At 37.8% G+C, this 12,928-nt stretch overlaps 2 protein-coding genes across 2 annotated transcripts; both read left to right on the top strand.

The window, feature by feature from the left end:
- Positions 1-759: 759 nt before the first annotated feature.
- Positions 760-2,593, top strand: LOC109175437. Its single transcript, XM_019324697.1, has 2 exons — positions 760-2,518; positions 2,586-2,593. Exons 1-2 carry the CDS (start codon positions 760-762, stop codon positions 2,591-2,593), a joined length of 1,767 nt encoding a protein of 588 aa, XP_019180242.1.
- A 1,551-nt stretch (positions 2,594-4,144) lies between these two features.
- On the top strand, positions 4,145-7,264 carry LOC109175436. Its single transcript, XM_019324696.1, has 9 exons — positions 4,145-4,510; positions 4,596-4,805; positions 5,071-5,460; positions 5,701-5,948; positions 6,038-6,238; positions 6,316-6,423; positions 6,506-6,581; positions 6,669-6,779; positions 7,107-7,264. Exons 1-9 carry the CDS (start codon positions 4,145-4,147, stop codon positions 7,188-7,190), a joined length of 1,794 nt encoding a protein of 597 aa, XP_019180241.1. The 3' UTR covers positions 7,191-7,264.
- The last annotated feature ends 5,664 nt before the right edge of the window (positions 7,265-12,928 follow it).

Genomic DNA, 12,928 nt, shown 5'->3' with positions numbered 1-12,928 from the left:
CCTCAGATTCTTCCTATCACTTCCATTCTCGTTACTTTTTCTAGCAGCCCTATTTGTTCTAGAACCTGCAACAGTATCCTCACCAAAAAAATACACTAACAGTATAGTATATATATATACTCTAACAACACTAATTAGTATATATATTTTATACTGTTAGTATAGAATATATATTCCGTGTCAACATTAATTATAAAACATATATATATTTCATCACACATATATATAGTATACTGTTAGTGTGTGTGTGTACATATATATATATATATATATATATATATATATATATATATATATATATATATATATATATATATATATATATAGTTAGTTAGTTAGTTAGTTAGTATTTTAAGTATGTGGTTTTTGTTTTGCTAGTTACTACTAATTGTATAATTATATTCATTTAATAAGTTTTTGTTTTGGCAATATATGACCGATGCATGCAGCAGGTACCAAATAAGTATGTGGTTTTTGTTTTGGTAGTTACTACTAATTGTATAATTTTTAAGCGATATGAATTTATTTTTCTTGTCACTTGACTGTTTTGTAGCATTGGTGTATAAATAAACAATGGACAAAGAATGGATGTCAAAAGATAGATTATGTTATGAATATGAGGTTGGAGTAGAATCTTTTTTACAATTTGCTAAAAAAAATGCCGTTGATCCTAATTCAATATCATGCCCATGTGCAATATGTGGCAACCTAAGGAAGCAACCTCTTGATACTATAAGGGCACACTTGTACCGTAATGGAATGGATGGAACGTATGTGTCATGGATATGGCACGGGGAGAAGGCTACGTTAAACAACTCAATAGATGATGGCGGTCTAATTAGGGGAGAAGAGCATAATCGTGTTGATGAAAATCCTATAGATATGGTAAATGCTGCTTATGACGAATACGTTGAGGATCCCAACAAATTTAGTAAATTACTAGAAGATGCAGAGAAACCGCTATACGTTGGATGTACTACGTTTACAAAACTATCAGCGGTAGTGAAGTTATATAACTTGAAGGCAAAATATAGTTGGAGCGATGCAAGTTTTACGGACCTTCTGGATTTGTTTGCAAAAATGCTTCCAACTGACAACGTACTGCCTTCTTCTTTATATGAGGCAAAGAGAAGCTTGGTTGCATTGGGAATGGACTACGAGAAAATACACGCGTGTCCCAATGACTGTATCTTATATCGTAAGGAGAATGCAAATTGTACTAATTGCCCTACTTGTGGAACTTCAAGGTGGAAGATAGGCAAGAATTCTAAGATATCCATAGGAGTTCCTGCAAAGGTGTTATGGTACTTTCCACCGATACCAAGATTTCAAAGAATGTTTAGGAGCAAGGATATATCTAAGGAGTTAACTTGGCATAGTGATAATAAAGTTTGTGATGGTTACTTGCGTCATCCAGCTGATGCACCTTGTTGGAGAACAGTAGATGAAATGTGGCCAGATTTTGCTAATGAGCCAAGAAATCTTAGATTGGCTTTATCTGCAGACGGGATAAATCCCCATAGTGTAATGAGTTCTACATATAGTTGTTGGCCAGTCATCATGATTACATACAATCTTCCTCCTTGGATGTGCATGAAGCGAAAATTCATGATGCTCAGTTTGTTGATTTCTGGTCCTAAACAACCCGGGAATGACATTGATGTTTATTTGGCACCTTTGATTGACGATTTAAAAGTGTTGTGGGAAGAAGGTATAGAAGCATATGATGCATACCGACAAGAAAAATTCGTCCTTAAAGCTGTTTTACTATGGACGATCAATGATTTCCCAGCATATGGGAACTTATCAGGTTGCACTGTCAAAGGATATCATGCATGTCCTATCTGTGGTGAGAATACATATGCCAAGAGGTTGAAGCATAGTAAGAAAATGGCATTCACAGGACATAGAAGATTTTTATGTAAAACTCATCCTTATCGAAGGCAAAAGAAGGCATTTGATGGTAAGCAAGAATTCGACTTAGCACCCAAACCATTGAGTGGCCATGATGTTCTGAAAACAGTTGAGGGGATCAATTGTAGTTGGGGAAAAAACAGTGGCAAGCTAAATGCTAAAAGAAAAATTAGTGAATCATGTTGGAAAAAGAAATCAATTTTCTTTGAGCTTGAGTATTGGAAGCATTTGCATGTTCGGCATGTTCTTGATGGCATGCACATTGAGAAAAATGTGTGTGAAAGTATTATTGGCACATTACTTGACATCCCAGGAAAAACCAAAGATGGGGTAGCTGCTCGACTAGACCTTGTGGAAATGAATGTGAGAATGGAGTTGGCACCAAAACAAGGGGAGAAGAGAACGTTTTTGCCACCTGCTTGCTATACCCTAAGCAAAGATGAGAAAAAGAAAGTTTGTAACTCTTTGTTACATATGAAAGTCCCATCAGGCTATTCATCTAATGTGAGAAACCTTGTCAATGTGAAGGAGTTGAAACTTGTTGGTCTTAAATCTCACGATTGTCACACTTTCATGCAACAGTTGCTTCCAGTTGCTATTCGAGGTGTGTTACCCAAACATGTAAGGTATGCTATCACTCGGTTGTGCTTCTTCTTTAATGTCATATGTAGCAAAGTGATAGATTCCTCAAAGTTAGATGCGCTACAAGATGAGATTGTGACAACGTTGTGTTTGCTTGAAAAGTACTTTCCTCCTTCATTTTTTGATATAATGGTTCACTTAACTGTTCATCTTGTGAGAGAGGTCAAATTGTGTGGACCAGTGTGGTATAGATGGATGTACCCATTTGAAAGATATATGAAAATCTTGAAAGGTTATGTGCGAAATCGCAATCGACCAGAAGGTTGTATAGCCGAGTGTTATATTTCTGAAGAAGCTATAGAATTTTGCTCAGAGTATTTGACTGATGTACAAACAGTTGGGATCCCATCAACATTTCAAGAAGTGGTGCGAACTCGGCCTTTATCAGGTGCTCAAGTGCAATCCATTAGCCAAGAGGAGTGGGAGCAATCACATCGTTATATTTTGGCAAATGATGTAGAAATAGACCAATATGCCAAGTAATTTTTCCAAGTCTTATAAAACTTCCAATATATTGTTTATATTGTAGTGGTTAATTGACTTTGGTCAAATATCGTTTGTTAGGGAACACAAGGCACATTTGAAGGCTACATTGCGCGGTAAAGTTAGGACAGAGAAGGGGCTACTTGATGAGCATAACCGCACATTTATTAATTGGTTACGTGATCGTGTAAGTTGTATAACTATGACTAGTACAAAAAATAAAAGTCACTGGTTTTATTATCATATACTAATTTTAAAGTGCTTTCATTTTTAAGGTTGGAAGAGCAATAAATGATTCCACCCATGAAATATCAGAAAGACTAAAATGGTTGGCACATGGTCCTCGGAACCAAGTGTTAAAGTACTCTGGTTATTTAATTGAAGGAGTTACTTTTCATACCAAAGATCGTGATAATTTGCGAGCTGTCCAGAACTCAGGCGTAAGCTTAGTTGCAAATATAATGCAAGTTTCTAGTGCAAAGGATAAGAACCCCATTGAGTCAGATATGGTATTTTATGGAGTTATTGATGAAATATGGGAGCTTGATTACCATACCTTTCGAGTTCCTGTGTTCAAATGCAATTGGGTTGAGACTAACAATGGTATTAAAGTAGATGATCTTGGTTTCAAATTAGTAAACCTCGATAGGATTGGATTCAAATCTGATTCTTTTATCTTAGGGAGTCAAGCCAAGCAAGTATTTTATATTCAAGACCCTCAAGATCCTATATGGTCTGTCGTGCTCGCAACTCCTAGTCGGGATTACTTTGAATATCAAGATGGGAATGAAATGGATGAACCAATAATCCATCATCAATGCTTTACGAAAGGGATGCCAGATGTTGACGTTAAAGATGAGAGTGAACCACCATGCATTCGAGAAGATTGTGATGGGACATGGGTTGAGAATAGGAACTCGTAGCAAGTTTCTAGTGTATAATTACTTTTCAAACCTCATATTTTAAATATGACTTTGTATGTGCTCTTACATGTTTCTTATGTTTAATTCCTTAATTTTTTTGGCTCCCAACTTCTGAAAATGAATTCGAACATTTCTAATAATTTTGTTTTTATGTTTTTGTGCTTATTAGGTTTGCGGGGTCTATGGCTGGTCGAAGAAAGAAAAAAATTGTACAGCAGGAACAAAAGGGACAAGAAGTACATGGTGACGAAGAACATAATGGAAAAGAGGTTCAGGTAGATGAGGAAGAAAACATGTCGGGTTCTCAAGAAACCCAGTCAACGAGGAGCACACGAGGTCGTACCCAAATGCATAAGCTTGCTATGCAAAGGGCACAAGGACTGAAGAAAGACGTACAATTCAATGAACTAGGACAACCAATTGGAGATAGTGCTGCAGAACTACAAAGTTACATTGGTGTCCTTGCAAGAGAAAAGGTGAAGTTGAATTTTAAGACATGGAAACATGTGCCACAGGATATTAAAGACAAGATATGGGACGCTGTTAATGTAAGGAAAATCTAATTCGTTTACTTAGTATTTGTGATATTTAACACATTAGTCGTTTAATTCTCACAAAATTTTATCTATGTAGTTGAGCTTCAGAGTTCCGGCAATATTCAAGAAACCTTGCTTGAGTTCAGCAAATGACAAATGGCGGCAATATAAAACACAACTCACAAATAACTTTATTTGGAAGAGACTGAATGATGAAGAAAACTTGCACAAACCACCCCCAGGATATGGTATTATGGGAGATGAATGGAGTCAATTTGTGATTAGCCGCATGTCCGAAGACTTCAAGGTAACCTCAAAACTAGAAGTCTATCTATATGTGTATATATCAATTTAATTTAAAAAGTTCAAATGCCCACCACAAGCTTTTGCACAGGTATTCATCTTGCAAAGTGTGTTTAACAAAAATAGCAACTTATCCCATTGAACAATTTAGCTCTATACAGTACACAAACTTGCAGAAACCACACCCATGTTTGATGCCACATGATTTCTGACTGTCCTGTGTAATTGCAGTAATATGATTTGTTGTGATGCTTAGTCATAATATGAAGGAGTTGCAACTTCAAGGACCAAATGAGGACATCCTGACACAGGCTCTTGAATCTAAGGAGCATGGAGGTCGGGTGAGGGCTATAGGTGGACATGTCAATCCCTCAACATATTTCAGATTGGGTAAAGGGATGCTTCCTAACCATGAGAAAAATGTCCTTCTAAGACGACAAGCAACAGTAGAAGACAGAGTTGCAAAGTTAGAAAATTTGGTCCTTCAAAATGTTGCCTTTAAATCATCTCCGATTGAAGAAAAAGGGAGTTGTACTGCAAAGGATGCAAAGGGTGCGATGAAGCTGAGTGAAGAAGAAATTGGTTTTATGAAACAAAAATTGGATTTCGAAGATGATGATGATGAGCTGCAGTTTATTGACAAAGAAGATGTCTTGGAGGTAAATATTCCCTCTTTACTGAAGTTTACATTTTACTTAGTTTATTAGGCAAAAATTACTATCTACGTATTGGTGCCTCTGTCAAATGTTTTGCAGATTTGCTTCATCCTCTCAATTTTCAAATGTTTTGCATTTTTCATATAAACTGTAGGAGATGTTAATTTGTGCATGTATATAATTCACATGTCTTGGTTAGTATATTTATTTATTTACCTAATATGTGTATATTTTGCAAATTAGAAACAATGTAAGAAGAAACCGAGCAAGGAAGTCAAAAAGCTTGAGTTGAACTCCTCAAGTATGCCTAAGTCATTATGGCTACTATACTGTTATTACAAGCGTGCACTTGGGAATGGAGAGAGTTTAAAAATAGTGCTAGATGAAAATGTCTTCGGGGAAGAATGTACTCTATATGTGCACGACGAAGATGTGACTCCGTTTTGTCAATTGATGCCAATATCGTACACATGTATTGCTGTGTACATATGGTATGATTTAATATATATTTCGAGTCAATTATATATACTTATCACTTCTATGCTTTGTTATTCTAATTCAGTTTCCATTCCAATGTTAGGTATTTGTATAAAAAGATGATGGAAGACAACAAGCTTGAAAAATTCAGATTTATGCAGCCATGTCATGTAGGTCATGTGCCAACGACAAGAACAGATAAAAATTTCCTAGACAAACAGTTGGAAAGTAGGGCACGAGCTTTAGCAGACAGACTAATTGACAATCCAAGTAGTGCATCACTTTTGGTGCCATGTAATGTAGGGTAAGAATGATTACAATTATACTTTCCATTGCATATTATTTTCTATTGATGTAATATAATTTTGTGTTTCTGTATAGTTTCCATTGGATTCTGACAGTTATCAACGTCAGTAAGGATATTGTTTATTTGTGGGACCCTCTTAGTCATCGCATTCGCGATGATGATTGGAAACATGTTGTAGAAATGTAAGTTTTTTTTTTGTTATTTCTTTCGATTTATATCAGTATGATTATCACATAATCTGAATAATCAACAATATATTTGAAGGGCTATTAAAATGGTTCATGCGGCCTCTGGGAATGGAAAGAAAGGACGAAGTAAAACTGCTTGGGAAATTGTCAAGGTAATTTAATATTTGTAACTAATTAGATATAAGTGTTTGTATATGTTAAATTGTAATGCACATGCAAATCTTATTTAACATTTGTAGGCTCCTCGTCAGCCGGATAGTAACCAATGCGGTTTCTATGTCATGGCTTACCTGAAGACTTTAATTGAGAACATGCCGGACATTGATGATAAAGATTCTGTTCAAGCACTGGTAATAATTCAATTTCTAATTCGTGTTTAAAATTATTTTGATTTCAATGTTTCAAAGTGGAAATATGATGCATTTGAGATTCTTGTTGCCAGTATAATTTTGAGTACTCCATTTATTGTTGATGTCTATTGAATGAATGCTTTTTAGTTTTTAATTTGATCATTTTATTCACAAAGTTTAAAGTGGAGAGATTAGAGAAAATACAAAAGCTCTTGCCTTTAGAACTGCTAAAACTCTATTACCGTATATTGGTTCTTGAAAATTACTCCTAACTTATTTCGAATTTCATTGCAATTACTAATTTATTTACTCACTTTTTACATGTAGTTCCAACAAGTTGAATATGACAAAGCGGTTATTGATCTGGTGCGTTCTGAATGGGCCGATATTATATCAAGTTATATACAGTAGGTATGATTTGATCATTAGAACGTTGTGATCTTTTAGACTTCGTGGAATTGTTTGTTGTAGTATTATGATGACTTCGTCGAATTGTTTTTTGTATTATTATGACTTGGATGATATTTGATTCGATGAGAATTGGTCATGGAAGTATTTACACTTGTTATTTTGAACCTTAGCTTGTGCAAAATTATGTAACTACAGTTGGCCATGGTGAATGGATAAATTGTTTTTTGGTATATGATTAAAATTTAAGCAGGTTAAAAACCGTTGAGACAACGGTTAAAAATCGTTGTCTATTTTACAATAGACAACAATTTGAAACTGTTGTCTTTTCTACAAAAGACAACAGTTTATCTGCGTGACTTTTAACAACAGCGATTTCAACAACACACAATAGACAACAGTTTATAACTGTTGTCTTTTAAAGAAAAGACAACAGTTACAAAACCGTTGTCTATGTGCATCACTTTTAACAACACCGGTTTCAAAAACATTGAATAGACAACGGGTCAAAAACCGTTGTCGTTGATAGAAATGACAACGGTTTATAACCGTTGTCTATGTGTGTGACTTTTAACAACACCGGTTTCAACAACACTTAATAGACAACGGTTCGAAAACCGTTGTCTTTACAAGAAAAGACAACGGTTAAAAACCGTTGTCTATGTGTATGACTTTTAACAACACCGGTTTCAACAACATTGAATAGACAACGGTTCGAAAACCGTTGTCGTTTCTAAAAAAGACAACGGTTAAAAACCGTTGTCTATGTGTATGACTTTTAACAACACCGGTTTCAACAACACTTAATAGACAACGGTTCGAAAACCGTTGTCGTCTCAAGAAAAGACAACGGTTTTTAACCGTTGTCTATGTGCATGACTTTTAACAACACCGGTTTCAACAACACCTAATAGACAACGGTTCGAAAACCGTTGTCGTTTCAAGAAAAGACAACGGTTTTTAACCGTTGTCTATGTGCGTGACTTTTAACAACACCGGTTTCAACAACACTTAATAGACAACGGTTAGAAAACCGTTGTCGTTTCTAGAAATGACAACGGTTTAAAACCGTTGTCTATGTGCGTGACTTTTAACAACACTGGTTTCAACAACACTTAATAGACAACGGTTGAAAAACCGTTGTCGTTTCTAGAAAAGACAACGGTTAAAAACCGTTGTCTATGCGCGTGACCTACAACAACACCGGCTTCAACAACAGAAGTTTTACCCCTACGACAACGGTTATTAACCGTTGTCTATGTGCATTTTTCTTGTAGTGTATGTTTGTGTGTTCCGAATTACTACAAGTATGCTATATCATTTTGCTGTTGAAATAATATGAGTATATGATAAAACTTAATTATTGAATTTTCATGTATCTAGCTGTAATTATTTTGACCAATCTGATAGTTGGATTGCACATTAATGGTTATATGCTCAACACGCCATCTCAGGTGTGCGATGGGTTCCAAGCAACACATGGACTCCGTAGTCGCTTTGGTATGGCTCTGATACCAAATTGAAGCATGTGTTCCATCTCAACTAAAAGCCTAAGCTAATAGTTGGATTGCACATTAATAGTTATATGCTCAACACGCCCCACACGTGTGCGGTGGGTTCCAAGCAACACGTGGACTCCGTAGTCGCTTTGGTATGGCTCTGATACCAAATTGAAGCATGTGTTCCATCTCAACTAAAAGCCTAAGTTAATAGTTGGATTGCACATTAATAGTTATATGCTCAACACGCCCCACACGTGTGCGGTGGGTTCCAAGCAACACGTGGACCGTAGTCGCTTATCGGGTTACGTAGAGATTCATGACCTTTGGTCTGCCTCTGATACCAAATTGAAGCATGTGTTCCATGTCTAAGCTGATAGTTAGATTGCACATTAATGGTTATATGCTCAACACGCCCCCAAGCAACACGTGGACCGTAGTCGCTTATCGGGTGACGTAGAGATTCAAACCCATGACCTTTGGTCTAGCTCTGATACCAAATTGAAGCATGTGCTCCATCTCAACTAAAAGCCTAAGCTGATAGTTGGATTGCACATTAATGGTTGGGTTCTCTTATACGAGAAGAGACAATATCAAAGTTGAATAGTTCAGATTGGAGATAGAGGGTCGAAGGTACTATTTCATATACTCTAAAAATTTAATTTGTTGTGCATGCTTACCAATCTTATTTTGTTTTCTTTCATATATCTTCAAAACTATATATTATGCTTTATGAAACTTGAAAAGTGTTTTAGAAATTTTATTTGAATTCGTCTTTAATTTATCTTTGCAGCTGTTGTTTCATTTAAAGAACAAGCTGAAGTACTACAAGAATTTGATATATACGTCGAGATTTTACTTCGTTTTATATCCTATGTTCCTGGACGGAGTGAAAAAAATGTTCAGGTCGGTGCCACTTTTTCTAATGTTTTACAAAATATTCTCTTTCTTAGGTGCGTAATTGTAAAGCTTAAGGTGCTTCATTTTAACAGTTAAGGTGCACAATTTTAAAATTTAATTAAATTGCGTCAGTTCTTCACTTAAGGTGCGTCATTTTAACAATTAAGGTGCGCCATTTTTACACTTAAGATGCATCAGTTTTACACTAAAAATGCACCATTTTAACACTTAAAATGCACCATTTTAACACTTAAGATGCACCATTTTAACACTTAAGGTGTATCACTTTTAACACTGAAGATTCGCAATTTTAACACTTAAGTGCACCAGTTCAACACACATTTTCTTTTTTATTTTTAAATTATTATTGATTTGAGCCGTTGATCTAGATTTGATCAACGACTCTGATCTCACCACATTTTTTTTGGAAATGAGCCGCATTTATTCAAAATATTGTGAAATAGAGTGTGGTGGGACAGAGTCCCAGTACATAGTAGCGGGATGAATAGAAGCAGACGAAGCTAAACTATGAGCTAAATAGTTTTTCGATCTAGGAATAAAAACAACCGAACAATAATCAAAATAGGCGATGCGTGTTCTGCAGGCATCTACGACATAGCCAATATACGACCGGAGTGAGGCCGTTGGTTCTGAGAGGTATTGTTTTAGAGTTAAACAATCCATGAATAACTGTATAAAACGCTCTCCACGATTCCATAATCATGACAGAGTTTCCTTACATGCGAACGCTTCAGCTATAAGTGGGGAGAGACAGTTTGGCAAGAGTGCACTGAAAGCCGAAATATACCCTCATTCTCCATCAATCAACACGGCTCCAGCAGTGGCGGTGCCCGTGTCGTGCGAAAATCCGGCGTCGAATTAGCACTTCATCACTGGCGCATGGGGCTCCGGTGGCGGTAGCGTGTGGTCGGCTACGTCCAGTTGCTTCTGTATTTGTGCGTCTCCTACATCAGCATTCGACAGCACAGGGGCAGGCAGCACTGCCGTGTGATCTTGAAAGGGATGAGCCTGTTTCCATTCATGTACTACGGCGACAGCTGAGGCGAGTACCTTCCGCAGGCGTAGTAAGCATGCATCCCACACCGCACCATTCCTGACCTTCCAAATATAATATAGAATTGCAGCTGCGTGGATAACCTGGTTAGTGTCTAAAACATTTAATAGATCACTAAACCAAGTATAAAAAACATTTGTCGTATTGATGAGGATTGGAAGGTGAGATTTTGGCCCTAAATGGAACTAGTATAATTACATGTTACTAAAGCATGCATTGTGTCCTCATTCACCATCTCACACATTGCACATGTAGATCTCACCACATGTTTCACTTTAAAAGGAAAATGTTTTCCAGAAGTCATTTTTCTACTTTCCAAGTCCTTCGAGTTTGGACCCAATAGCTCTTCCGTTCGGCGATAGGCGAGGTCGGACCTCGTATCGCCCCTAGGGTGTTAGCGTTATGGGTCTAAGTCACTCGACTTTGGACCTAAAACTCTTCCGTTCGGCAATAGGCAAGGTCGAACCTCGGGACCCTAGGGTGCTTAGCGATTTTGGGTCGAAGTCCTTTGACTTGGACCCAAAAGCTCTTTCTTTTGGCGATAGGCGAGGTTGGACCTCGTATCGCCCCTAAGAGGACCCTTGCAAGGTCCGGAGAACCCTTACAAGGTCTGGAGGATCCTTGTAAGGTCTAGAGGATACCTGCAAGGTTTGGAGGACCGTTGCAAGGTCTGACGGACACTTGCAAGGTCTGGAGGACCGTTGCAAGGTCTGACGGACCCTTGCAAGGTATGAAGCACCCTTGCAAGGTTTGGAGGACCCTTGCAAGGTCTGACGAACCCTTGTAAGGTCTGGAGAACCCTTGCGAGGTCTGGAGGATACCTGCAAGGTTTGGAGGACCGTGTAAGGTCTGACGGACCCTTGCAAGGTTTGATGGACCCTTTCAAGGTCTCAAGCACCCTTGCAAGGAATCCTTGCAAGGTCCGAAGCACCTCGCAAGGTCTGATGGACCCTCGCATGGTCTGAAGGACCCTAGCAAGGTCTGATGGACCCTTGCAAGGTCTGAAGGACCCTTGCAAGGTCTGGAGGACCCTTGCAAGGTCTGATGGACCCTTGCAAGGTCTGAGGCTTACATTGCTGAGCACATGGAGGAGACCTTTGCGAGTCTTATGGGCGTGCCCACTGGGAGGGAGCGTGTGGCTTTGCAGGGGATGTTGATGTACGATGTGGTGGCCGAGCCTACGTGGACCGACCCCGGGGCGTCGAGCCCATGTTGGCCGACCCCGTGGTGGCCGAGCCTACGTGGGCAGACCCTGGGGTGCCGAACTCATGTTGGCCGTCCCCGGGGTGGTTCGTTATGCTGCGTGCGTAGTCCCCTCGGTGCCGGATCTTCAACTCCCTCACTATGTTAGGAAATGAAGGATTGTATATATTGTTATATATGTAAATAAATATGCTAAAGGCTTAATAAGATGGGAGCTTTTGAGATTGATATATCTTTTGTTCTAGTTTTCTCTCTACTCTCTCATTTTATTTTGCAATCGTGTTCATATATACAATCGACACGTTACGTATAACAATTCCACTAATTTCATCACCCGCTTGTCGCCTCACACCCGTTACCGTTGTCGCTCCGACCATCACTGTCTCGTCGTGTGGAGGGTAAAAAATATATAATGATTTAAATATTTGGGTAGAAGTTTGGGAAAGGAGGGCAGAATTGAGAATGTTAAGAGATGATAGAAGAGATGAGGAAGTGATAAAGAGAGGAGGGAGAAATTCATTCTCACGAATTTATGCATTGTGCCGTGGACACACAAATAATTTTCCAATAAAGGGGGAATCCTTCCTCAACCCCAAGGACCCCATTGGCTCCACACCCCGGTCCGATAGAGCATTGACTAAGCACATAATGTCAAATACCGGTGTGCACAAGAGAATGAGCTGAAGTGGAGGTACATTTGATCACGGGATACGCGGCCATAGTTATTCAATTACACAACTACAAAATTGGGTAGAATAACCGTGACATTATTTTTGTGACATAAAAAAATAAAAGAGGAAAATGAAATAAATTTGAAAGGATCAAAATACACTTTTAATTACAACACAATATTTTTTCGATTAGAACATCGGTAATATGTGGTCGAAAAATTGAACCAAAAGATTAAAAATGATACTAGTTAGAAAGTCATGCACCTAAATTGAAAAAAGCAATAAAAATGACTCAAATGTTTCAGATATGATAGTCAAGGAACCAAAAGTGATATTTACTCTAATCTAATATATATGAGGTGATTTTAGGTTTTTACTTATATTAGTAAAACC

This window comes from Ipomoea nil, unplaced genomic scaffold (assembly GCF_001879475.1).
Source record: "Ipomoea nil cultivar Tokyo-kokei standard unplaced genomic scaffold, Asagao_1.1 scaffold0688, whole genome shotgun sequence".
In the NCBI taxonomy this organism is placed as follows: domain Eukaryota; kingdom Viridiplantae; phylum Streptophyta; class Magnoliopsida; order Solanales; family Convolvulaceae; genus Ipomoea; species Ipomoea nil.
Note: the sequence above shows the minus strand (reverse complement) of the source record. Positions and strands in the feature narration are given on the sequence as shown.